At 44.0% G+C, this 27,153-nt stretch overlaps 1 protein-coding gene across 9 annotated transcripts in view; it reads right to left on the minus strand.

Moving 5' to 3' along the window:
* Window positions 1-714: 714 nt before the first annotated feature.
* Window positions 715-27,153, minus strand: part of Eps8 (epidermal growth factor receptor pathway substrate 8) — a 172,153-nt gene continuing 145,714 nt past the window's right edge. For 5 of the 9 annotated variants that reach the window (NM_001271588.1, NM_007945.3, NM_001271587.1 and 2 more), the window contains 6 exons: window positions 24,005-24,113; window positions 23,052-23,195; window positions 13,687-13,909; window positions 7,012-7,192; window positions 5,622-5,751; window positions 715-2,599 (listed from right to left, as the gene is read on the minus strand). In NM_001271588.1, coding sequence (NP_001258517.1) covers window positions 2,486-2,599; window positions 5,622-5,751; window positions 7,012-7,192; window positions 13,687-13,909; window positions 23,052-23,195; window positions 24,005-24,113 — 901 coding nt within the window. In that variant the 3' untranslated portion in view covers window positions 715-2,485. The remainder of the gene's footprint in view (window positions 2,600-5,621; window positions 5,752-7,011; window positions 7,193-13,686; window positions 13,910-23,051; window positions 23,196-24,004; window positions 24,114-27,153) is intronic. The other 4 variants (XM_006505508.3, XM_030255145.1, XM_011241204.2 and 1 more) reach the window with 1 other exon arrangement.

The raw sequence follows: 27,153 nt of genomic DNA on the forward strand, positions 1-27,153 counted from the left end.
TTCAGGTCTTTACCATGAGCTGGTCAGACAGGTTCTCTTCAAGGACACAGAAGGTTCACAGATGGGGAGGTGACAATGACCTTACCTTGTTTTTCCTCTTGTTCTCCACTCTGCAAGTTACACATGACTGCTAGCAGCAGCGGCAATGGCAATGATAGCATCAGCAGCATGTACAAGTCTCCAGTGTCCTTTCTTGACCTCCTGGAAGTGGGTGCACTCTCCCACCCCATGAATACTTTGAACCTTTCTTTTGACTCATGAGTTCATCTGTTTCTGGAAGCAGATCATCACCAGTGCTACGCTGCTTTCCTAGAAGTCCATTTGCCAGCTCTGTGGGCTCTTTCTTCAAACTTTCCAGTGACCAAACTCCTCAGACACCCAGATACCAGTTCTGACAGGACTGCCCAGACAGACACCTGGACACCAGCTCTGACAGAACTCTGCCCAGACACCTGGACATCAGCTCTGACAGGACTCTGCCTCAGACAGACACCTGGACACCAGCTCTGACAGGACTATGCCTCAGTCTTCTAAATGCCACTACTTCTAAGTACCTTGTATTCCCAAGTTCACTGAGTCCTGTGATTATTGCATCTCTGATACATTCCCTTCGTATAACACACAGATATAAATCATGCCCCCTTTGTATCATAACATATAGATATAATTTATGCCAATTCTTTCTCTGTTGGATATGCTAATTTTCAACCAGGTGATCATAATATTTGAATTTTATTTTGCCTTTTAGAGCTTTCCTCTTTGTTCTTTTAATGAAGGGCTTACAGAATATAAGACATCCAAACTAGTTCTTTCTCATCTCACATCTGCTAAGGATGATGGGGAGACAGGAATGGAAAACAAGGCTGCCATGCCCTTCATCGTCTGGAAACTTGGCCCTGAGAAGTTGCTAGCAGTTATCAATAGCAAATGCAGTCTGCGTTGGTTGTCACTCGTTTTTATCAACTCTGAACTGATGGTAGGAAGCAGGGATGAGAAACCAAGGGAGACAGAAAACAGGGGAACACGGGGCAGTATCCTAGGCCACTCTCTGCACAGACACACACTGGAGCCTCCTTTCACAGGGGACTTTTCTCATTCTGTTCGACCCAAATGCTCATTCTACCAAGCAAACATTCTGGTGTTGATGAGATAGAAGCTATTTATTAATATACAGCAAATACTGTTTATTGCAGACTCTCTCCAGCTGACTTTTGTGAAAAAGGCACTATGAAAAATTAATGAATCTAGATAATCTCTCTAAATGGACTTATGTTAAAATATACAACATTCTTACATAACATCTTTTTTTTATATATGTGAAATAACATTACGTTTCATGACAAAACCTGTGTTTCCAAAAATAACATTTGTTGAAGGTTAGCTATGTGTCTTCTCTCTATCTAGACTCTTTCATGGGGTTAAAGTACATGTAAATTAAGTGTCCCTGTTACACAGATAAAACACATAAGATGGCCCGATATTCTTTGACTACTTATTTATATCAATATTTATAACTGAGGCCTTCATTAAGCAAAATACTGTAATAAACACCGACACGGGCTACTTTGATTGATTGTGAGTGCATATGCCTTACTCTTGACTCGTGCTTTCTCATGTTTAATTACATTTTACACAATAAGCAGAAAAGAAACTAAATCAAAGCATAATCTATGCAAGATTTCGCAATCAACAGAGCTGAGAGTAACAAAGTTTCTCGGGGACATATTATATAGTCTATTCATACATTCAAGGTCTGGCTACCTTGTACAGTTCATTTAAATGTGATTTTTAAAACTGTTGGCATTAAGAACTTTAAATAAAGCTAAATACACTCTCATTGGGCATGTCAGACCTCAAGTAAGCAGAGGGTAGTCTAACTGAGCCTCCTCCCTGGACAACAGGTATCCCAGTCACTGAAAGCTGAGACTTTCTTTTTTTTCATCAATGGCTGTGTCTTTCCTTGTTGCAATGAATAAATCTGCCATTGTCAAATATCCCCACTTAGATCATCGAACAAGGCTGCGATAATTAATGTAGCAAAGGAAAGTACATCTTAGGAAAGTGAAAAAAAATATTTCCCAAGCCCAGAACAGTCTAGAACGTCTGGCTTTTTAAATTACATTTTCTTTTAAAAGTTTGTAAATTACATTTGTTATTTATTTATGTGTGGTGATCAGAGGACAACTTGCAGAAGCCAGCTCTCTCCTACCATGTAGACCCAGGGACTCGAACTTGGGTCATTGGGCTTGGCAGCAAGCACCTTTACTTGCTGAGCCATCTCACCTACCCGCTTCTCAGTTTTAATCAAACTAATGTGCACAGAAGCAGCGGGTCCTCTGCTTACTCAGGCATATACTGTTTCTTTATATGGCGATAAATTACATATACCAAGACGACAGCTTTGACATTCCCTTCAAGGCTTCTTAAAACAAAGCATGTCCATCACTGTTCAATGACCACACCAAGAATAAGGAAGTTCATGGACTCAGTGGCTGCTCCCTTCATCGAAAGACTCCACTCCCGAGTCGCTCGCAGCGGCGCTGATCTTCTCCTGCCGTCTCCGCATGATCTCTTGTAACTCGGAGCTTCCATTACTGTCCTGAAGAATAAACATGGCGCAGACAACAGAGTCACTGGCTTGTGTGTACTGGTTGTACTGGCTGTACAGTTACCGAAGGGCTCAGGAGTAGTCCATGGTGCCCCTCAACCCCCACACTATTCCTTCAAGAAAGCAGGAGCTGTCAGTGAGCACTGTCTCTACCTGCCCATGACGTTTCTAGTCTGCAGTAGCATATCAGGTGAATAGCTCTCTGAACACAGGTTCCTCACTGTCACTGACTGAGCCTTTCAGTTTAGCATAAGGACAGATCAATAATGCATGCAGAATGTTCTAGACCTGCCAATACAAAGAGGGTACATCTACATGGAATCAGTTATCAAAGAACCCTTTGCATACATGTGTTTATGTTCAGTTACACATGTGTAGGTGCTCACATGCATGTGAAGGTCAGAGGTCAATGTTACTGTCTTCCCTAGCACCTTTCACATTATTATTATTTTATTTTGTTTCCTTTTTGTTTGAGACAGGGTTTCACTATGTGACTCTGGCTTGCCTGGGACTGTCTACCTAAACAAGGCTGCCCTGAAACTCATAGAGACCCCTCTCCCGCTACCTTTTCACTAAGACTAAAGGGGTGCACCAGCACACTTGGCTCCACCTTAGTTTTTGAGACAGAAGCTCAGACTAAACCTAAGGTTAGCCAGGCCAGCCCAGGAATCCTCTTGTCTCCACCCTGTCCCCCAGGGCTTATGCAGCTGTGCCTACTTCTCAGATCTGCGATCCGGATCTGTACTTGGCTCTTCATCATTATTAACCCATGCCCTATCACCCGAGCCATCTTTTCACACCTTCCGAGAATTGTCAGTCAGTCAAGGCACTCCTCTCCACTTAGAGATTTTTAAAGGCTGTCCCTTCAGACAACTCTGACCATGCCAGCGTACCCACTCTCAGCTTTTTCAACAATCCCTGGGTACCCTCTCCTAGTCTCTCTGCCCACTAAAGGTTCTGGGATCAAACTGGGGTGCTGAGAACTAAGTAACTGGGGTGCTGGGAACTAAGTAACTGGGCCCAAGGCCAAGAAGCGCAGGGCACAGGGAAACCTGCATCAGGTTTTTGCCTCAGTCAACTCCCAGAGGAATCAGAAGCAGGAAGCAGGAGGGATGGGCAAAGGGAAGAACAGGAAGTCCCGGACGAAAGAAACTTAGGGGTATCGAATTTTCTAACATACCCTTGAGAAGTAATTTGTCTATTCTTAACAAGATTAGAAAGTATAATGGTAATAAAACTACTTTAGGGAAGACATGATTCTTATTCATACTGTATATATGAAAAGCAATCATCAAACTGGAACATAAAACCTTCCAGATCAATGTTGTCGGGAAGAGTTCTCATGGTAATGGAATTTCTCTCGATGGAGAACGGTTACAGGATTATACACACAAAGCTATTTCATCCTGAGTTATTTAACTGTTCAATTTACATAATATACCTGCTAGGGATAATGAGCTACCTCCCAGCTTCATGTTGAATCCTATATCCTTTTATTTGAGGCCAACTATAATTTTCACAAAACCATTAACTCTTACAGAGCCAACTTTGAACAGAATAACTTGAATGCCTCCAGCCAAACAGAGGCCCATCTACTCTCCAGCTGCTATGCAGACAAGTGTGACTAAATCATTCCTCTTGCAATTGTATAATTTTTTTCTTTAAGATTTTATTTAGGGGCTGGAGAGATGGCTCAGTGGTTAAGAGCATTGACTGCTCTTCCAAAGGTCCTGAGTTCAATTCCCAGCAACCACATGGTGGCTCACAACCATCTGTAATGGGATCTGATGCCCTCTTCTGGTGCGTCTGAAGACAGCTACAGTGTACTCATAAGTTAAAACCATCATATAAGTAAAAATAAATAAATCTTTAAAAAAAAGAAAAAAGATTTTATTTATGTGTATATGTGTTTGTGAAAGAACATATCTGTGTAAGAGTGTGTGAGTGTGTATGTGTATGTATTTTATATATGTTCACTCACAGGTCTGCCTGTGCATATTCAGAGCCCAGAAGAGGTTTCAGATCCTCAGAGCTGTAGTTAGAAGCATTTGTGGGATGCTTAGGTGGTTAAATAGATGCAGGGACTGGAGGCTCTAGCCCTCGTTAGTGTCTACTCTTAGTTGCTAAGCTATCTCCCTAGCCCTCAGCTGCACATTCCCAGTGACCTTCCGTAACACTCCTGATGATTCTGTGGGTGGATTACTCGCCTTGGGAAATGCATCCAGGACTTTGGTTTGTCAGAGAAAGGATTGCAGGAGTCCAGACAGTTCTTGAACTCATTGTATAGCTGAGGCTGGCCTTGAACTCAACTTTCTGCCTCCACCTCCTGAGTGCTGGATTACAGATTTGCCCCTGACATGCCCAGCCACAGTTTTACGTAGTTATACATGTATGTGGGTACATGAACATAGTTGCCCCGATATATATGTGTGTGTGTGTGTGTGTGTGTATCCTGATATAGTGCCCAACTCCTGATGTGTGTGTGTGTGTGTGTGTGTGTATGTGTGTGTGTGTGAGTGTGTGTATCCTGATATAGTGCCCAGCTCCTGAAGCTGGAGTTGCAGGTGGATATGTGTGAGTAAGCCTCTCTGTAAAAGCAGGGCAAGTTCTCTCCAGGCACCCCACACCTAGGGTTTTATTTATTTATTGCACTGACATTTCCAAAATAAATAAAGAAATATAGGCCTGGCCTCGAGTACTGTTCCTCACTCGGGTATGGGTTTATTCTATTAGCAAAATTGAAGTTCTTATAGCAGCCCATGCAATAAACTAAGAGCACCGTGCTTTTGTTCAATGCTCAAAAATAAAGCTCTAGCTGCCCTTGAAAGAGAATCTTTTTTGAAAACAGTTACTGATGGTATTTAGTGGCAGAGTAGGAAAAACTGAGCCAAGCTTTTAATTCATCTCTTCAGCGAGGGGAAATTGGCCACTATCGTCATGGTCATTGGTTCCAGAGCTGCCAGTGGCAGTCCTCGATCTCTCTCTCTGAGCAGCTCCATTCCACAAGTCTTACCTCCAAAGCAGCTTTCTGAACAGTGATTTGGTTAAAGACTCTGGCACCTTCCGGGCAGACAGACCTCAGTTCGTCTTTGTTGAGAGAAAAGAGTTGTGCTCCGTTCAACACCCCGAGGCTATTGACAGTCCTACAATCGGAGCACAAGGAAATAAATTACTGTGAGGGACAGAATATCAGCAAGAGAGAAGCTGGCTCTCTCTCTCTCCTTCTTCAAGTTTTCACTGGGTCTGCCTAGCTTTAATGACTAAACTCTCTTTCCAGTTCTGTTGTCTATCATCTATCTATCTATCTATCTATCTATCTATCTATCTATCTATCTATCTATCTATCTATCTATCTATCTATCTTTCTTTCTTTCTTTCTTTCTATCTATCTATCTATCTATCTATCTATCTATCTATCTATCTATCTATCTATCTATCATCTATCTATCATCTACCTATTTATCTATCTATCATCTATCTATTATCTACCTGTTTTTTGAATGCTCATTTTATTTCATTTCTGAGACAGGGTCTCATGTAGCCCAGGCTGGTTTAGAACTCTCTATGTAGCTCAGGTTGACTTTGAACTGCAGGCCCTTCCCACTATCCCTGCCTGCCCCCCCCTGCCGCCCCCCCCACCCCCCCAGGTCTGGGATTACAGGCACAGGCCAGTATTGTGTGTTCCATATCCTTAAATAGCACTGTGGTGCTGAGACAAAGGGATACCAAGGGAGGGCTATGGCCATGACCCCCAGGCTCCTTTCACACAGAATGACCAGTGAGCATCTTAAAGGATGCAGTTGGGCTTCTAATTATCACCCTCCTCGGGCTTATGTTTCTTACCCCAAACACAGCAGCAGACAGCTTTCTAGTAACATGGTGACTAATGACTGCACTTCATTGGCAGTTATGTTACACTCACAAGTGAGTGAGTTTCTATATTAAGATTACTCCGACATGAATTATTCATGGATGGTTCTGAGTATACACAAAACATCTACAGACTTTTAGATCAGGGATGTAAAGCAGAAAGGATCCCTCGGATTTACAGCCTCGAGACAGGCTATCCACCCGCAGGAAGACTGATGCTGGCGTGTCCTACAAGGCATGGTCTAGCTGAAACCATCGTCCTCTTCCCTGCATAACTGATGATAAAGAATAAAATGCCGGTAGTCCTCACAGCTGGTAACAACTGTCCAAGAGACTGGTAAGGGATCCACACCAAGAACTAGAAATTTGTCACTCTCTTCTCCCAATTCTACCTTCCTCTTCTTTGCCTTTGAAGCGTTAGCCAGCATTTCCTCATTACGGGACAAAGCACGGGCTCCGACAACTTATCAGAGTCATGAGTGGCACATAAGTGACCCAGCTGAGAAGGCAGCCGGTCCACACCGGGCACTCACACGGGGTTGAATCCCTTTGACTGCAGCCAAGTCTTTACTTCTTCCGGTGAGGAGTCATAAGTGATATTGATCACTGGAACGTTCTGCCGTGGCACGTGGAACTTCCTCTGTGCAGCACTGCGCCCGATGGTCAGCCTCTGGAAGAGCTCATCCTGAACCTCTTCCATCTGGGACTTCCTTCCTGGACACGGAGAGGGAGCGGTCATGGTTACTCATCTCTGATGTGATGTCCCCGTCCAGAACCCCAGCCCTAATCAGCCTCGGAGTCCTGTGAAGCCTGGGACCCAGGGTTACAGAGTTCTTGCTATCTCCTCTCACTTGTACCTCAACACGGTATAAACTGCATGATAAAGTGTTAGAGCATCTTCCCGGCCCCTCTCTTGGCTCAGCCGTCTCCACAGGCTGGGCCTGCACCTCTTCTACTGTACACGAGAGAGCAGCTGAGCGCCTCGTGCTTGATTTACCGTTAGGATTCCCACTAGGCTGCCTGCGGTCCTGAGTATCTTCTATCCTCCTTTAAACCAGTAAGATCTCATCCAGGGACTTATCTAGAAGTCCTTCTGGTGGTCGCAGCCGGGGGTGGCCAAGGGAGGAAGCTGCTGTCATCATTCAGTAGGCAGACACCCGGGACACAAACACTCCACAGTCCCCATGCCAGCCTCCCCTAAGAGTCTGGCCTTGGATGTCCGAGTGCCTAGGTAACGACCACATATGATCTCTCTCCTTAGATGACGCTTTCATATCCAAGGCTTGCTCCACAGACCTCCAACCTATTTTTGATCCTCACTCTGAGGATCTCACTTCCTAACTTAGGAATAAAATTAAGGAGGTTTCAAAAGAAGCCTCAGAAACTGCACAGAATCCCATGGCAGTGTGATCTGCACCAAGGAACCCCGACTCAAAAGTAAGTAAATAATAATCTCCGAAATGTACCTCAAAAGTATCCTCTCACATCGCAGCATCTCCTCAGTGCTCCGAGCTCATCAAGATTACTGGTTTTCTTTTCACATTTCTTCACTCTCTAACAGCAACTCCATCTTTCCATTTACCTCAGAACCACCCGGTGGTGTAGCCCTTCAATCTATATTGGACAGACTCGACTAGCACATCCCTTGAATTCCCCCACTTCAAAATGTATCGCCAATCCTGCCACTTCTTTCTCTCGCTTGCCTCCAGCTTGGTCAGTGGCAGCAACCTACCACAGGTCTCTGCTTCCTCTCTCCATCACACCCCCGCATCTCCTGTCATCCTCTGCTAACAGACAGACTGCAATGGTCCTGTCAGATACTGCAGCCCCTGGGCTGCAAACCACTGCCTGGTCTCTACCTCTCAGAGGAAATTATCTGTCTCTCCTCCACTCCCTACCCTAGCTGACGTGGTATTGCTTCCTTGGTGCCTCTGAAGCTATTGGCCATTACGGCCTCTTTTGCTTGGAATCCCCCTCATCTCACCAATATACCTACCTGACTCCATGTGCAGCTCCCTCAGCTCCTCCAGCCCTGGTTAAAATGGTCACTTCCTTCCCCAGAGCATTTGCAATCCACAAAGCTACCTCAGCCTCCAACTCCAGACCATGCTGCCAGTCTCATCCAGGCAGACAGTCATTCACCTTGCCCTTTCACCTCACCTTTTCCCTGAGACCTTGGTAACCACCATGTTCCTGTCATCATGTTATCTAGGTCAGGAGATGAAGAACGAAGAGAAATGACCTGTCTGAGTGTCTCTGTCAATTAGCCAAGAAACGAGCTGATCCAGCTGCCCTGACTTTCAGAACAGAGCTGTTCTATACCCAGATCGCTGAGATGACCTTCGGTGAACGTCCCAGCATCCTCCACTCCTAGCCACGTGCTTATGAATGAGCGTGCGTTATGAGAAAAAAAAAAAAAGGCAAGGGGGTCGAAATAAAGGGAGATAACACCTCTATGCATGAAAAATCCATGTGCATATTTCCGTACATTGCTATCTGTTGCTGTTTTCAAGAACTCAGAACTGAGATCATAAACCAATTAACTAATTATCCTGGCAAGTGGCAATGACCTGACAGCTGAGGGAGCTGTTTATGCCATCCAGGGAGTGTGTTTAGTGTCTCTGGAAAGTAAGCGAACTGTGAAACAATTAGTGCTATGAGAGTCTAATTTGTATTAAGGTCTCAAGTTTGAAAGAGATGTTAACTTTAATTAGTTCATTCTTCAACAATTTTTTTCTCTCACTCTTTTTCTATAGATACATGTATATTATATATACATACATATACATATATGTAATATATACTATATATAAAATATTATACACTATTTATATACATACATATGTGTGCATGTATATATATGCACATACATATATTTGGCTCATATTTATTGCCCCTCACCTCCTACCCTAATCCCCACCATCCTCTACTTGGGCGACCATCCTGCCTTCAGGTCCTCTTGTTGTGTTTGCTTTGTGACCCACTCACAGAGGCTCAGTATGAAGCTAACCCCTAGAGCATCTGTGATTCACCAGTGGTTATGGCACTAAGACAATGACTTTGTCTCCCCAGCAGCCACCGAAGGCAAAACCTCTTGGAGAGAGAACCCCTTCCCATCTAGGAAATGTTTTGAAGAAATGAAAATGTATATATATATTTAACAAAGAGAAAGAGAAAGAAAACTGAAGGAAGAAAGGGTATTGTGGATGGATGAAAGCAAACAGAACCTGGGTTCCAGGGGCTGCTTTAGCTCATAGGATGCCATGCTGAGCAGGAGATAGGTCAGCCTTAAACAAGAGAGAGAAAACGCCTTCTTCTCAACTGCAGAGGGCCCCAAGCCCACAGTTAGGCTTTCTCAGGGCATTACAAAGACACCTCTTTCTAGAAGGCCCCTTGTTTTGGTTTCCATTTTCAGAGTTCTCTCCTAACAACAAACACATCTCTCCCTACAGTAACACTTCTGATTGCAAAGGGCTTAGATTTCAAAGGAGCGAAGAAGAAATGCAAAGCAAACTAGCAGGTCGGCATCTTCAAAAGTGGCAAGAGGTAATGCTTTCTGGATCTCTGATGGACCAACCTGAACAGCTTACACAATGCCTGGCTCCAACCACCTCCAAGTAGCAGATCCGTACAGAGGGCACATTCTACTGTGGGTTCGTTCCTTGGCCACTGGTTATACTGTGTGTGTGTGTGTGTGTGTGTGTGTGTGTGTGTGTGTGTGTGTGTGTGTGTGTGTGTGCGCGTGTGTGTGTGTTATGCATGTGAACTTGGATGTAGGTCAAAGGTCAGATGTCTTTGCCAGTCACTCCCCAAGTCTCTCACTGAACCTGGAGCTTGTTGCCATGGCTGGATGGCCAGAGAGCTGAGATCTGCCTGTCTCTGCCTGAATGAAGTTCATAGCCGTGCCTGGCTATTTACATGGGCACTGGAGATCTGAACTCAGATCCTCATTCGTGCAGGACAAACACTCCACCCATCTCCACCCTTTGCTGAATTGTCAGACGGACATTTGACGTCTTGCCCTTGCTCACAGCCATGAGATTTGCTTGAGTTCCCACTTTTTAGCCTTTTCCTTTTATTTTTTTTATCAGAAGCTTGGGGAATGAACAGAGACTGTAGTAGCAAGGACCCTATCTTGAAAGAAATGTGGACACACATACTTAATTTTGCCATCTGCTAAATGATCATGAGACAGCCCTGACCTCTATTCAGGAAAAAAAAAAAAAAAAAAAAAACCTCTAAAAATGTGCTATCAGGAAATATTCATTTTATACAAAGGAATAAATTTATTTATTGCCAAAATGCACTCTTGAGATATTTAAAAAAGAAGTTTTACGTGAGCAATTATGAGGCTATCTGAGGTTAAAGAAGCAAGCGTATGTGTTAATTTGGTCTATTTTACAGACCCTGGGACACATTCACATATGAAAATCTGACTTGAAAATGATGAGTTTCAATTATCAGGAGAGTTTACTTGTACAAGAATTCAAGCTATGCATCTTCCCCAGTAGGCTCTTGAGTTTCTTCAAGTGGGACAAAGAACAGGCTGTTCCAGGCCGTGCGCTGCTCCAAAAGGGGACTGGATGCCTCTGAACTCTGACCCCAGGCCTGGAACAGCCCACCACAGTGTCAGAGATCACTGCGCTGACGTGTTAGACAGAGTCATGTGTAAACTTGTGGGAAGAAAGGCGAAAAGGAGAGTCATTTCTCAGAGGGAACGTTCCCCAGGGAAATGAAACATAGTCATAGAACTTTCCCAGCTGAAAACCATTTCTCTGGTATCTTTGAAAAGGAAGCATCCCTTTAAAAGCTCAGAGTTACACATATTTTCACACTCATACACAGTCATTTCCGAGACTAAATTAGTTGTTTTCCAATTTTTCATTTTTTATTATATTTTACATTTATTTATTTACTTACTTACTTACTTATTGGTGTGGGGTGTGTGTGTGTGTGTATGTGTGTGTGTGTGTGTGCATGTGTGTGTGTGTGCATGTGTGTGTGTGCATGTGTGTGTGTGTGTGTGCGTGTGTGTGTGTGTGTGTGTGTGTGTGTGTGTGTGTGTGTGTGTGTGTTTTCAGAGGGCAACACAGAGAACTGGTTCTCTCCTTTTGCCCTGTAGATCTCAGGGACTGAATTCAGGTCAGGCTTAGTGGTAAGCACCCTTTCCTGCTGAGTCATCTTGCTGGACCCTCTTTTATTTTTCTAATGAGGTCAAACATGAATAAAGAGGTGATCTGAATCATTTACACCTCAGGAGAGAAACTCATGCCTGCAATAGGCTTGTGCTTATTACATCTAGCCACTATTTCCATAACAGCTACAGAGTAATGCATCTACTTTCCTCTCTAGCATTTTCCATTTATTGGGACTGATAATGAAGGTCACATGGAGCTGGAACCCACTGGGGTCAAAAGGCACCAAAACATTTAGGAATGAAGTCTGACCTGTGTGTTAAGGTTTGGCTTTTTGTGGTCTACTGTAATGCTAAGTGCAAGACTCCAAGACCTGCGTGTCCCAGAGAGGAGAGAGTCCTCCAACTTATTTCTGATGGGTAAATAAAGATGGCAAGAGCCAATAGCTAGGCAGATGGGCCATAGGTAGAGTTTAGGCTTCCTGGCCTTGGGGTCGGAAGAGGAGCAGGAGAAGAAGAAGGTATAGGAGGAGGAAGAGAAGCTTCCTTGAGTTAGGTGAGCCATAAAAACACAGCCCTGAGCGCTGGCCGATTAGAGCAGCCCAGATGGAACACAGTAAGTAATAACTCAGGGTTATTCATAGGAAAGTAGATCCTAACAGCATAGAGGCTAGATATCTGCCCAGCTCTAGTAAATATAAAATTATTGTAAATATAAGTTACATGTGTCTTTCATTCAGGAACTAAAGGGTCAAAGGTGGGGTAGAGACCCCAGGTGGAGATCAAAGATTTCTACAACACCTGAGCATCAGAAGCCTGCAGGTCTATGACATCAGGTCTATGATGTCAGCTATGAAGCTGAGAGTTCAGTACAGGCACCTGGTGTCAAAGGTGAGACTGTACAGTAAGACTAAGCCGGGAATCGGTCTCCGGAACATAAACAGTGTGAAGAGAATAGAAACGGATCGGTCATTTATAGTAAGAGTCATTTATCGAGAGAAAGGCGCAGGACCTTGGGTGTGGCCCTGGGGCAGGATGGTAGATGTCTCCCACACAACATGTCCCTGACCTTCTATATACTTTTCTCAAACTTCAGCTATAGGAAATGTTTTCCTGGTTCCGGTTTTCCACGTTTTCTGTAAAGAGCTGTAAAGGTTGACTTGCGGTGCTTTACAAACATCATCAGACATGGAGCAGACGGCCCTAAGGTACAAGGTACAGCAAAACCTCTCAGGGTTACCGTTAGCTTTCAGACTATCCACACAGCTCTGCCTCAGCCACAGCAGCCTATGTTATCATAGCATCTTTAATTTTGTTTATTTTACCATGGTCCCCATAGATACTATTCTCATGGGAAAATCCATTTTAATTTGTGAAAATATGATGTCAAAGTTAGAAGAAAATTCGATGTTGATACTGGTGGGCGACTGTGCAAAAGTGGTGTGGTTGTGTATGTGTCTGAGGACAGAGAGGAAGAGGAGGAGACGCCGATGATAGCAGCAGGCATTTGCTCACTACTTGCTTACGATGGTCAAAATCATTGCCAGTCTTCAAACCCAGCACTGCTCACATTTCCAGCTGCCTGCACAATGCACACTATTACCAAGCACACCTGGTGAAGTGCCAGCAGCAGGTCTCAATTGTGACAAACAAAAACTTGTCAAGAGAGAGAGATTGGGTGCCCCCAAGTGCCCTACTTTTCAGGTGGTCTCTCATTGAATCTTCACACTTGTCCTAAGAAACAGATTAGTGTTGGTTTCCCTCACTTTCCAGACTCTCAAATACGTAGAGGCTCACAAAAGCCTTGAAGTTTGTAGGTGCGAAGGGATGTGCATCCCAGAATATCTGCTCAAGCAAGTGTGCATTCAACAGTCACAGCACAGTGGGGTATGTGCAGAGATACAACATACCTTAGAGGGCTGAGAAAATGACCTGCTTCTCAGAGACACTCAGAGGTAGAGAAACCCGGCAGACATCCGTGATGTATAAGCAGCTATTATTTATCTTATTTACCTCACAATATTTACTATGAACAGACTCAGTGGAGCTGGGCTCGGCCCCCGGGGAAACTTACGGTCCACTGGGAGTTGTTTGTATCTCTGGCTGTCCCGCACAATGCTGCCCCCACTGTCACTGGAGCTGCTGTTCTGGCGGGTGACATTGGCTGGGACCTTGGGCACAGAAACGGGTGCTGGTACAGAAGGTGGAAGGGGGACCGGAACGGGTGCTGGCGTTGGAGGGGGTGATGGGGCAGAAGGAGTGTCAGCTGATCTCAGGCCGTATTCCGTCCTTTGTTTCTATAAAAGATAATAATTAACATGAAATATATATGTGTGAATACATATATATGAATGAGTGTGTGCGTGCCTGCGTGTGTGTACTTAGGCTGGAAAATGAAGTACGAATTGACAGAACATCGTTGGTTATTTTTTTGTAAAGTTATCTGTGCCAACCCTTAATAATGCAGGTTTGTATATACACTTTTAATCCAATGTGATTTCATAGTTATTAAGACCATGTTCAAAGTCAATGTGTGAGTTTAAAGAGTGTCAAGTTCAAACCAAATATAATCAATATCATAACAATACACACCAAGAAAGCTAAGTTTGGGCTTGAACTTACACACGACTATGTAGGCTAGAAACACTCTGATTATTTTACAGTTTAAACAAATAATAACTTCAGTGGTGCTGAAAGTCAGTAACACTGAGTATCGCTTGCTCTTGTTTTAAACGTAGGCCACAGTCAAGGATCTTTAGATCCGTTGTTTACAAGGAGGGTTAAGGAGCAATGTGTGAATCTGGAAAATAAAGGGGCTATGCTTTTAAAATAATTAACTAAGTTTAGACAGTTGTTATTAACTTTGTCAAGGTACAGCCCTTTCTACCACCATATTACTCTTCATTTATTCACATTAGAAATCTTCTTTGTTAAAAACGGGAACACATGGAAGGAGGGGGTGATTTTAAGGATAAAGGCCCAGTTCTAGCTGGGGATGTGGCTCGGTGCTAGAGCATTTGCCCAACACAGAGATGCTCTAGCCCACCCTCTTGTCCTCGGAACAGAAAAGAGGAATGGCAGCGGGAGGGGGAGGAAAAGGGGAGGCAGGGGAAGGGGAGGGGGGGAGAGGGTGGCAGGGGAGGCCTGTGAGCAGGGATTTACATTTTCAAAGGAAGATGTGGTAAAGTGTACAATTGAGCTATGAGGAAAACAATATTTATGTATATTTCATATTCAATACAATAGCCCAAACTTTAATATAGATAAAACAATGTAGCTAGCAAACAACTACATGTCAAGGACTCCAAGTTTTCCACAGGTGCATCTTTGCAGAATCAAAGATGCAAAGTTACAGGTGAAGTGACATCTAAATACTGCACCGGCACAGTTTCAGTTAGCAGGTAAGGTTAGCGGGATAAAATCCACAAGAAAGCCTTTTGGAAATCTGGGGCTTGCAGTATTTATGTCTCACTTCTAAGGTGGCCCAAATATAAGGCAATCCTGAGTTTCAAGAGTGTCCCCCACCCCAGATTGCCACAGATACTAAAACCATCAAAACACACCCCACACATGATGTTAAAACTAAATTGTCACTCAAAACAACACACCAACGACTGACCAAGGTGCCTTCCCAGGAAGACAACTTAACACCTGTGGAAGGGACCCTTGGGCTTTGTGGCTGTTACTCAGGGTTATGACTCATCCCAGCAGATGGTGTAAAGGTGGAAGGGGGTGCTGGGAAGGTGGGAGGGGGAGGGGGACTCAAAGAGAGCTAGAGAGTGTTGCTAGATACAGAGGGGAGGGAAGCATCAGGGAGAGCATGGGGGAAGAGATGGGAGGTGGATAAGTGACTGCCACAAAGGTAAGCAGGAGAGGAAGTGGTTTCTGATCCTCCCAGCATCTCCTCGGAAAGCATTGGTGTGTCATTACAAACCCACAAGATAGTTCTCTTATATTTGGGCCAAGAGATATCTAAAGCAATCCAAACATAGCAAACATCACCAAAAGTTCCACTTAGCACACACCAAAGACACTTAATATATATGTTTTGTTCCCTAGACAAGCATGTCCTTTGCGCTTCACTTCGTGATGGCTTAATGAAATCGTGTCAGTGTTCCAAAAGCGCCAGAATTTCAATGATTGTTTTTTTTTCCCCAAAACCTATGCCAACGGAAAGTGCTACAGGCTCTGAGTGCCACAATGTGATTCATTCTGCCTGCTTCCATAAAAACAAGAACAGCTAGTGTTTTTCTCTCTGTGGAATAATACAGTGAGACGCTCAGAACATGGTGGCAGTGTCACAGGCAAGCCTGGAGCCAGGCTCACCAAGTATTCGAGTCCCGGTTCATCCAACCCCTGCTGCTGTAGAAGGCAACAGTACCATCGGACCTCACTCAACAACAGGTCAAAAGCGTAGACCGAATGGAAGCTTTGAAAGCCATGTAGAGCCATTCTCATGGTCTGTGCCATAAATTATCTTTACTTGCGTACCCCCTCTCCCCTCAGTCTTCTCAGCCTGCTTCATGCCTCCAATCTCTGACCAGAGAAGGGAGAGAGGGCCAGATCCTCCAATCAGTGTGACTCATTCTGAAAGTCACTGAGTCAGGACTGACCCTTGACCTTATGCTCTAAGTCCCTCCCCAACACCTCTGCTCCTCTCTGCCTACTGCTAAGCACCTGCTCTCTGCTATCGCACTCCTGTGCTGGACTCTTCCTGTTGGAGGCACAGACCAATGACTCGCAACACACCTCAAGACCTAGAAGGCTTCCTTGAACACAGTTCACTTGGAGCCTTTTCTTCACGCCCCAAGGAGGCCCAGGTTCCAATCTGATGAGAAATCTTGGCCCAGGGCTGTTCCCAGGAATCACCACTAAACTCCACAGCCCTCCCAGTGTTGCTAGGATAGACCCACGTTTGTATAATGCTGTCACTTCCCGAGTCCCATCACCGTCTCTCACAAACGCCAAGCTCCTCTGTACACAAAGCATCCTGTGTCGTTCTCTGAGAAGACTCAGAATGTCTCTGCCTCTTAAGAAATGCACTTTCCTACTAAGTCAGTCTTCTTTAGGAGCCAAAACTGGGTAAAACCTCTCGAGCACTGAAGCGATGGAGACTAACACACCTGACTGCTGTGCAGTCCTGCTTCAGAGGGAAGATTATGCAAGTCTAACCCAACCCCGCCAGTGGCAGAGACCTCCTTGGCTTACAATTTTGCCCTGCACTGAACAGCATCTCTATTTTCTCCCTTGAAATTTGGCCTCTCTGAAATTCTGTGCTGAAAACGGCACAGCTGGAATATTTGGAGGGTGTTAAGTCCAGAAACTGAATCCAAAGAAGAAGAAAAAAACCAACATAACCAAAAACCAGGAGGAAGAATTGCCAGGAGGGAACGGATGTGAGTTACCTCTGACAGCTCGCCAAGTAATTGCTATTAGGAGATGGAACAAACCACAGCCAATGAGAAAATTAACACGGGAGATGGGAGTGAAAAAAATATCAATTATAATTTACATCAAATAACAGCAAACATGAGCAAACTGGATTTTGACAGCAAAATTACCTGCCCACAAGTCAGCCAGCAAAGGAGTTTGTAAATACATGATTAATCCCTACCGGGCTCAACTCAAGCGAGCTCAGCACCCCCAGCGATATATTCCACAGTCGGGATATCCCAGGGCCCACTCTGCTCATTAGAGCATTAGAGAACAATATGATACAGGTTCATCTTATCGACAGCTTAGAAAGAATACACTTAGGGTCAAGCATTCAAACATAGAGAAACTGCAGTTACCAGGATTGGGGGGGGGGTTGAGCACAGAAGACGGAGGTGCAGGTCTTTTGACACAAAGTAGCAGATGGTGGAGTAGAAACAGAGAAACGAATGCTCAGTGGGAGAGGCGGAGTATTAGAGCCAGGTTTGCTGAAGGAGCAGATTACGGCTTCTCTTGTCGGGAGATGGGTGGCTGTGTGCATGAATGCTCATTCTTTTACTTTTGTGATGATTTTACTTTATAGTGTATGCACTTTTAACATTATTTGCACTCATACAACATGCACACATGCTTACTCAACAAAAATGGTAGCCATCCTTGCTTAAGAACCCTACCTCTAACTAATGGGGCAGTGACCTCTGTAAATCATTTATAACAACTTTTAACCAGAGTATTAAAAGGAAGCTGGCCTGGCTGAAGACTATGAAGTGATGTTAAGAAGATGGTCATTCTCTGTCCAGCAGTATTTCAGCATTTGGAATGAGATTAAACAAGACATGAATGAGATGGGCTGGGAATCAATACTGCTGGTGGTCTCACAGTCACCTCTGCAAAGGATTCCCACCTTCAGTTTAAGGCAATGTAACATGTATATAGAGGATAAGGGGGTTGTATATGTCCCTCTCATCCACAGTCACACACACAGGAACTGAGAAAAACAAAATTCTATGTCTAAAGGTGCACAGCTGGCCACTCACAGAACCAAGGTGAGAATTGGCACCAACTCCATAGTAGGCGTTCTACACAATTCTACAACAGCCAAGAAATGGGGGGGGGGGGGCTTCACAAGACCTGGCAATGGTTTCTTGGACACTGGTCATTATTTAATCCCTACTCCTTGGTGGAGTAAGAAAAACTACAAAAATAATAAACACATAAACTCAATATTTAACAATACACAAAACATTGTTTAGCCCAGCTGTGGGTATAATAGAAATAAGATCAGGAGGAAGTCATTTCTACTCTTGACACAGCAGGGGACCCATGGGAAAATGATCTTTTTAGGAGATGACCAGTACTAGCCTGGGAATCATGTAAAAAAAAAAAAAAAAAACTTTATGTGGCAGTAGACTCTGGACAGAAAAGAAGCAGTCGGGGGCCATCTGTTGCACAGACAAGAGAGGCAAAGCCCTTGGGGGTGATCTACTGTTTAACAGAATGGCAGGCCACTTTTCTGTGCCTTTCAAAAGCTGTGGCTTCACTGAAACACACACACACATACACACACACACACACACACACAGACATATACTCACATGGGCACAACAGAGACACTTGTCTACACACACTCACATGCACAAACACACATATCACAAAAGCACACACACAAAACACTTTTGTAAATGCCCCATCTCATCTCTACCTCTTTTATTTAAAAACTGGCAAAGCCATGGGGGTTAGCGCAGAGGTGGGAATCTGCCTTTGGAGAACTGTTAAAACCACTCCAAAAGTGAGGATTACAAAACAACCCCGGGGACTTCCGCTGAGAACTCAACACCTATTCTGTGCAGCTCCAGGCGTGAAGACCCCTGCGGACAGAACAGACCCAGACAAAAGGTGTGCAGCCCTGGACAAGAGCTGTCCTTGAGCCTACACCAGGAACTGCTCCCAGAATCCTTCAGGAGCATAAAGGGAAGGGGATGAAAATGAGAGGACAAACTGTGGCCATTTAAAAAGCACTCCCAGAGGGAAAGGAGTAGTTCATATCCAAGCCCGGGTTTGCCACACACAAAACGCCCAAGTTGCTAGTCCATTTCATAATGTGCACAGTTTTCCTAAAGTATTAAAACAAGGACATACAAAATGCAAGAAATGGACATATTAGTCTAAAACGATGCCTGCATGGTGACTGTTCTGACCACACAGTGCATGGGAGATGTACTGGCTAGTTTTGTGTCAACTTGACACAAGCTGGAGTTATCACAGAGAAAGGAGCATCAGTTGGGGAAATGCTTCCATGAGATCCAGCTGTAAGGCATTTTCTCAATTAGTGATCAAGGGGGAAAGGCCCCTTGTGGGTGGGACCATCTCTGTGCTGGTAGTCTTGGGTTCTATAAGAGAACAGGCTGAGAAAGCCAGGAAAAGCAAGCCAGTAAGTAACATCCCTCCATGGCCTCTGCATCAGCTCCTGCTTCCTGACCTGCTTGAGTTCCAGTCCTGACTTCCTTGGTGATGAACAGCAGTATGGAAGTGTAAGCTGAATAAACCCTTTCCTCCCCAACTTGCTTCCTGGTCATGATGTTTGTGCAGGAATAGAAACCCTGACTAAGACAGGAGAGGTGTTCTGGGATCAAGTCTCTCTCTGCGATGCTGGTGTAGAGATAGGTACTTGACTGGGATGTTTCTGAGGGATTTCTTTCCCATCCTACTCCATGCTTTTCAGAACTACTACAAGTTCCTTAAGGACAGGAATCCCTTGAGAGAAGTTGTGATGTTATATCAGGTAGGTAGCAAGGATGCAGTGATGTCACGGCAGGTAGGTAGGGACACTGTCATAACAGGTAGGTAAGGACACAGTGTATCAGAGCAGGTAGGTAAGAATTCAGTGATGTTACAGAAAGTAGGTAAGGACACAGTGATGTCATGAAAAATGGATAAGAATGCAGTGATGTCATAGCAGGTAGGTAAGGACACAATGATGTCATAACAGATAAAGATGCAGTGATGTCATAGCAGTTAGGTAAGGATGCAGTGATATCATGACAGGTAGGTAAGGACACAGTGATGTCATGGCAAGTAGGTAAGGAGCCAGTGATGTCATAGCAAGAAGGTACGGACACAGTGATGCCATGGCAGGTAGGTAGGGACACTGTCATAGCAGGTAGGTAAGGGGACAGTGATGTAATGGCAGGTAGGTAGGGACACTGTCATAGCAGGTAGGTAAGGACACAGTGTATTATAGCAGGTAGGTAAGGGGACAGTGATGTCACAGCAAGAAGGTAAGGACACGGTGATGTCATATCAAGTAGGTAAGGACACAGTGATATCATGATAGATAGGTAAGGACACAGTGATGTCATGGCAGGTAGGCTGTTTATTACAACTTATGAACTCTCTATTGCATTCAGCCCAGAGTTCCCAAACAAACAAACAAACAAAAAACCCCAGTACTTTTATTATTTATTTAATGTATATGAATACATAGTAGCTATCTTCAGACACACCAGAAGAGGGCAATGGATCTCACTATACATGGTTGTGAGCCACCATGTGGTTGCTGGGAATTGAACTCAGGTCGTCTGGAAGAGCAGTGAGTGCTCTTAACCACTGTATTCAATTCCTTTCAATGGTAGGTCCTCACCCTAAACTTGACACATTCAGAGAGGAGAGGGAAGAGGGAATGGGGAGGGGGTCAGGAGGGAGGAAAAGGACAGAGAAGGGGGTCAGGGGGGAAGAGGGGTAAGGAAAGGGCTCACAGCCCCACACACTCTTCCACACATGCACTCTCTCTTCCACACATGCAATTTCTACAGGGACTGTGGAAGGGTTCAAAAGAGAAACAGCCAGAACATGCAATCCTTCACAGCGACCACACGTCGCTATTTACACAAAGTTTCAACATAGACTCCTGGTACTTCTGAATAAACAAAATCTTGGTTGTGTCAAAGTTGACAAAAATAAAGATGAGGTTATGTGAAAGAAAAGAATCAGGGGGAGGGGGAAAGGAAAGGGAGGGAGAGAGGGAGGGGGAGGGAGAGAGAGAATGTGGGTTGTGTGTGTCTGTTCTCTCCCTGTCCTATTTTTGCCTTGCCTGCGGCGCGTAGTCATCATTTGGGTTCGCTTTAGCCAGAGGGAAGCCTGAAACAGGGAAGCCACCACACAGCCTGGGGCAGGAGTCATAGCTGAAGTAAAAGGCAAGACCAAATAGCAAGCAGGGAAAGAGTGAAAGTCAGACTCCTGCTTAGGGAGTCCCGATGGGGACAGAGATTTGGAACACACACACACACTCACACACACGACTTGTAAGCTTAATTAAGTTACCTCATTTTCAGCTTATCTGTTCCTAGGAATCATGCAAGCCAAGCTCAATCTGAGAAATTGTTCTTAATATGTACACTTAGAAATTCCTGGATCTATTTGCCCATGAGCCTGGAGGATAGTCTTTAGAATCAGTGCAAGCTACACTTTGTTATTAGTTAGGATGTTTAAAAATCCATACTTTCTCAGAGGGCAAATACCCCCTCTCTAGATTTTAGGCACACACTTCAAGCACATATGACATCACTGTTAAAGATAAGTTTAAAAAAAAACTTTCAAGAAAGAAAGCAGATGATCGGTGCTCCCCCTCCCGAGAGAAGCCTTATGTCATTACGCGAGGAGACACAGCTCACACTTAAAGAAGGAGGAACTTATGGGAAAGAAGAGGTATGGAAAATTAAGTTCAGAAAAAATTCACTGCAAAAATCCATGGGAAACACAGCAGACCATACCTTGAATAATTCAAATTCCTTCTTTGGCATCAAAAGCTAATGACAAATGATTGGCATAAGTAAGTACGCATGTCATGTCAGGAAAAAATACAAACAAACAAACCCCACCAATGTCTTGTCTTCTCTCTCTCTCTCTCTCTCTCTCTCTCTCTCTCTCTCTCTCTCTCTCTCTCTCTCTCTCTCTCTCTCAGGCAGAGCCTTACACAGTCCAGGCTGGTCTTGACCTTACTTTGTTAGTCCAAGATGACATTGAATTCCTGATGCTCCTGCCTCTACCTGCCCAGTACTGGGAAGATGGGTATGTGTTTCCACACCCACTGCTAATATTTGGTTGGCTTGGGGCTTCTAGTAAGGCCAAATCACTCTGGAAAGGGGCAAGGGTCTATTCTACACTTGAGAGTCAAAAGTGACTCCCAGTGCTCAGAAACAGTGTGGCAGCCGGGACAATGGACTCCGTCCAAGGCCTGAACATATTGTCATCTTCAAGATAAAAATGGAGCCAGGAATGTTTTTTTTCTCACCATTGGAAATTAGGACTTCGTCCTTAAGACATGGAAAAGAAGCAACTCGGGTTCAGAGGTTGTGCATAGAGACTCCACCCACTCTAGCCCCATTGCACGACCTCACTCCAGAGAGCCAGCTCAAGTAAATGCAGCTGCCATAACAGAGGAACTGACCACACCCCTAAAATCCTTAAACTGTGGCTTGTGGGAGCCTCTGGAAGTCTTCAGGGATCAGAGGAAGAACCTGTCCTGCCTCATCTATATCACAGATACATGCAACTTTAATATAAAGGAATAACACTGTAACACCGGGACATATGGTCATGCATGTGCTAAGGTGTGCTGAGTGTGAACTGAAGGCTGGCCAGAGACTGAACATGTGATAGACGCTGAAGGCAAACACCAGGAAAGATGGAGATGTTCCCCCACAGCAGTCTTGGAGCCAACTGATGAGTAAAGAGGGGGAAAAAAATCTGTATTTGTCAGAAATACTACAAATTGGTGTAAAAGAAAAAAGCATTCACAAGAGCAGTAACTTATTGCTGGACACTTTAAGAGTTTCTTCACAAAAAGAATCAGAAAACCATGCATCACTCGTTACTGTCTCCACATTGCTTTTCAGTTGCTCTCAAAAATAAAAGCAATTCAATATCAAAGTGATTAACACACAAGGGCACGGAATTCCTGTCCATGGAAATCTGCCGATATTAAGTTTTGCCCAGAACCCAAGTTACCTGTATGGTATGTGTGTATGGGGGGTCAGCGCGCCCCACTCCAGATTCCGGAGTTCTCATGATATCCAGAATGTTATTTGGCACAAACCCAGAGTCTCCACTGGCATTCCGGACTTTCCACCACTGCCTTCGATCGTCGAGTATCTGTCAATATGCAAAGAAAGGAGACTCGATCGATATAAGGAAACCCATACAGCCACGCACTGGTCAACTTTTACTTCTCAATTTCAATAGAGAAAAAGAAAATTACTTCTGGTAATGAACTGGGATAAAGCATACGAGTGACTGCAGTTCTGAGCAATTACACTAAGAGGTATTGTTGATTACTGTTATTATTTATATTTGAATAAAATAAATCTTAGGGCAAATCTATCCCAAGTATGTACTACATCCTCTGAATGTCCCTGCTTCATTTGAGGTACTTGAAAGAAAATAAGATAGCCATTCTGGAACATTCTATCGTTTCCATTTGTGGAATAGAAAGGGAAAACATGGAAACTACTTTTAACAAAATGTATTGTGTCAAAATGTATTGTATACATTCAAGGAAATGAACTCTGAAGGACCTAAGAAATGCTACCCTCAGTGTACCCTTGAATGCAGTACAAGTAACATTTGTGCAAATGTTTTCAAAGAGGAAATGTTTTCTTTGGTTAAACTATCATAATTCATCTCCACTGAGATCCCAGAAGAAAGGACAATGAGGCAAGCCAAGAACTGTGCTTGCCTGTCCCACAGTGCCCTAGGTATCTCTTATTTGAATGAACAACACTGTTGTGGGGTCTGATAAACTAAGTAGCTAACACTTCTAGAGAGACACAGATACCCAGGTGTACTGTGTACAAAGAAACAATTTCTTGACCTTGGGATCTCTTTCAGAAGGCTCAGATGCATAGAAGAAGAACTCAGCAAATTTACTTTCTTAGAGGACTAAGCCCATGAGAATCCGTTACCTCTAAGACATCATCTTTCATAACCGAGAGCTCGCTGCTGTTCCTCGCCACAAAGTCGTACTTGGATTTGGCGTATTTCTTGGGTTGTGTTTTGACTGCGTCATAATTCCTATAAAAAGAAAGGAAGAATTCTGTCATTCAGCTAGCCCTTCTGAAGCCTGAGGGCAGAAGCGACATGAGGGCCTGTCCAACCCTCTCAGAAAGCCTCTGGACACTCAGATGGCAGCTTAGTTTGATTGGACTTTTACAGAATGTGAGAAACAAAAAGAACTATAGGGTTCTTACTATTAAAAGGAACAAACTGGAGCCGGAGGGATGGCTCAGCCTTTGAGAGGGAGGACCGCTCTTGCAGAGGGCTTGAGGTCCATTCTACACTGGGGGCTAACAACCTCTTGTAACTCCTGCTTCAGGGGATCTGATATCTCCTGACCTCCATCTGGCACACATATCAGGGTGGGGGAATGGGCACGCACACATAAGTTGTTTTGTTTTGTTTTTAGAACAAACTACTGCTCAGACAAAAGAATGAGGTGAAATCCCAAAGTGAGTTGGTGCTGGACTCCAAACCCATAAGCTGTCTACTAATACACATACTAAGGTCAGGCATGGTGTTGTATGCCTATAATCCCAGCTGGCGAGAGGCTGAGACAAGAGGCTTGGAGTTCAATGTCATCTTAGAGTACATACACATCAAGTGTGAGATCAGCCTACACTGTGTGAGACCCCATCTCAAAAAGAAGGAGAAAGAACACATGGGCGCGGGTGACGGTGGTCAGTACCCCTACCACAAAAGGAGCAGATTCTAGGTGGGAAGTCAAAGGAGACTCGAGACAACGCCCAAAGCACAACTTCGCTTACATGCCGACTTTACTCATTCAAGCAACCTTTCCTTTCCGCGCCCCCCTAAGATTTATTTATTTATTATATATAAGTGCACTGTAGCTGTCTTCAGACACCCCAGAAGAGGGCATCAGATCTCATTACAGATGGTTGTGAGCCACCATGTGGTTGCTGGGACTTGAACTCAGGACCTTTGGAAGAGCAGTCAGTGCTCTTAACTACTGAGCCATCTCTCCAGCCCATTAGCAACCTTTCATAACCAACTTAACACATTAAAATTATGTCTAGGGACCATTAAAAAAACAAACCTTGCCCAGTTACCAAAAGAGCAAAGGAAGGGGTCCATCAAGCGTATAGCCAGCAACCTTCTCACGCAAAGGTGAAAGACACAATTTCTAACTCACTACAAGCTTTTAAAATTATAATCACTGATGCACGGGCTCTATTTTTTAAAAAGATATTTTCTTTAAAAAACCAAATGCCACTTCTAATAATCAGCATTAGCAGATTTAACAATGCATTTGATATTACTTTTTTACACTGTACAATGAAATGTCAAGCATTAAAGAGTATTCATCTTTCCCTCATCTCCGGCACAACGGTTCAACAGTAACATCAGTAAAATGATCACGCAGAGTCTGAATGATCCTGTTTCTGACCTCCTCCAATCCATTTCTACATCTCCTCACAAATCTCTATGAAAAAAAATCAATAGAGTGAGACTAAAGATGGTCATCCAGCCAGGTCCTCTGGCATGGCGAGTCATACCTGTGCCAGCTATAGAAACAGGCTAACCCTGTTACAGGTCTGCAATATATCCTGGGTTCTCATTCCATCAGACACAGGGACTACAACAATGGAAGACTTTTAAGTTGTGCCGACTACCAGCTATTTTCAGTATATTAAAATAAAAATAAAATTATGGTCACTAATTATTATACATTATACATGTTTGGTTTGGTTCTTAAGATAAGGTCTCAAACTCTAATACAGGGTGGTGTAGAATTCACTAAATAGCCCGGAATTGTCTCAAACTCATTGGGACCCTCTTGTCTCAGACTCCTGAATGCTGAGATTACAGGTATGAACCACAACACCTAGCTTATGCTATTAATATGTTATGGAATAATCATAGTTTAAAGCCAGTTAAATTATCAGATTCTACATTCCTTCCTCTACTGTGATAGCTCTGCTGCTAGCTAGCTTATATATTTACATTATATTGAGAATCTATTTGGGGGGGTTAAAGAGATCCGCCTACCCCAAAAGTTAAGAAAATAGTAATTTCCACTCTTTACCCTTTCTTTTCCCTGCTTCTCTCTTCAATAATCTGCAGAAGAACCACCGCAGATAAGGGGAGAGTAGATTGTATTCTAAGAAAGAACAGAAAACGTCCCGCAACCATCTGGGTCTACCTGAATCAGTATATTAACAAGCTCTAGCCAACCACGGCAGTGCATACAGGGAGACAGCAGCTACAGAGGGGTCGAAAGAGACCACATAAAGAATTCACAGATAGTCAGTAACTGGCCTATCCAGATGCCACTACTCAGTTGGGATCAATATAAACTGGGATGGATGGCTGTGGCTAGGACCATTGATGTTCTATGTTGCGAAGAAAATATGTAATTATTACAAAAGCCATCAGAAAATGCTGATCCGATGTGATACGCACAAGGACCCTGAATTACTGTTACAGTTATGATTAAACACGATTTTTTTCCTACATGCAAGAAATGCAGTAGGTGCTGAGTGAGTACCTCTTATTTGGCCAAATCACCCATCAGGCCACAAGGCGGGCTTGTTTGCCTTTGAAAGGCTGTGCCTGACTAAGCTGGTGTGGCTGGTTAGGCAGGGAAACCTGAAGTTCCTGCTGCCTCTACATTGGCTCACTGGTTTCATTACATTTTTAATTTTGCTTTTGAGGTCGGATCTCCTTCTGTAGCCATGGCTGGTCTGAACTCATCATGTATCCTAGACCAGCCTTGAACTCGGGGCCATACTCAAAGGCAAATTTGGAATTCAATCATAACGCTAATCTTTAAAGTTCTTACAATTCTTGTCTCTGTTGTAGATTTCTAAATTTACATTGCGTTTCATTAAGTTCCAATAAGAGTGCTACTTTAACTTTCTGAGTCAATCTTTAAAGATATGGTCAAGTGAATAAATCAAAGACACAGCCTCCTGCCCCCACCCCGCCCTGAGCCCATAAAGCTCACAAGGAACAGGGCGAGCTTTTAAAAGATGCTGAGTCACACTCCCATAGTCCACAGCAGGGGCTAAACCATGGGTAACACTCTACCTCACAG

The sequence above is a fragment of the Mus musculus genome, chromosome 6 (assembly GCF_000001635.26).
Source record: "Mus musculus strain C57BL/6J chromosome 6, GRCm38.p6 C57BL/6J".
NCBI classification, from domain to species: Eukaryota; Metazoa; Chordata; class Mammalia; order Rodentia; family Muridae; genus Mus; species Mus musculus.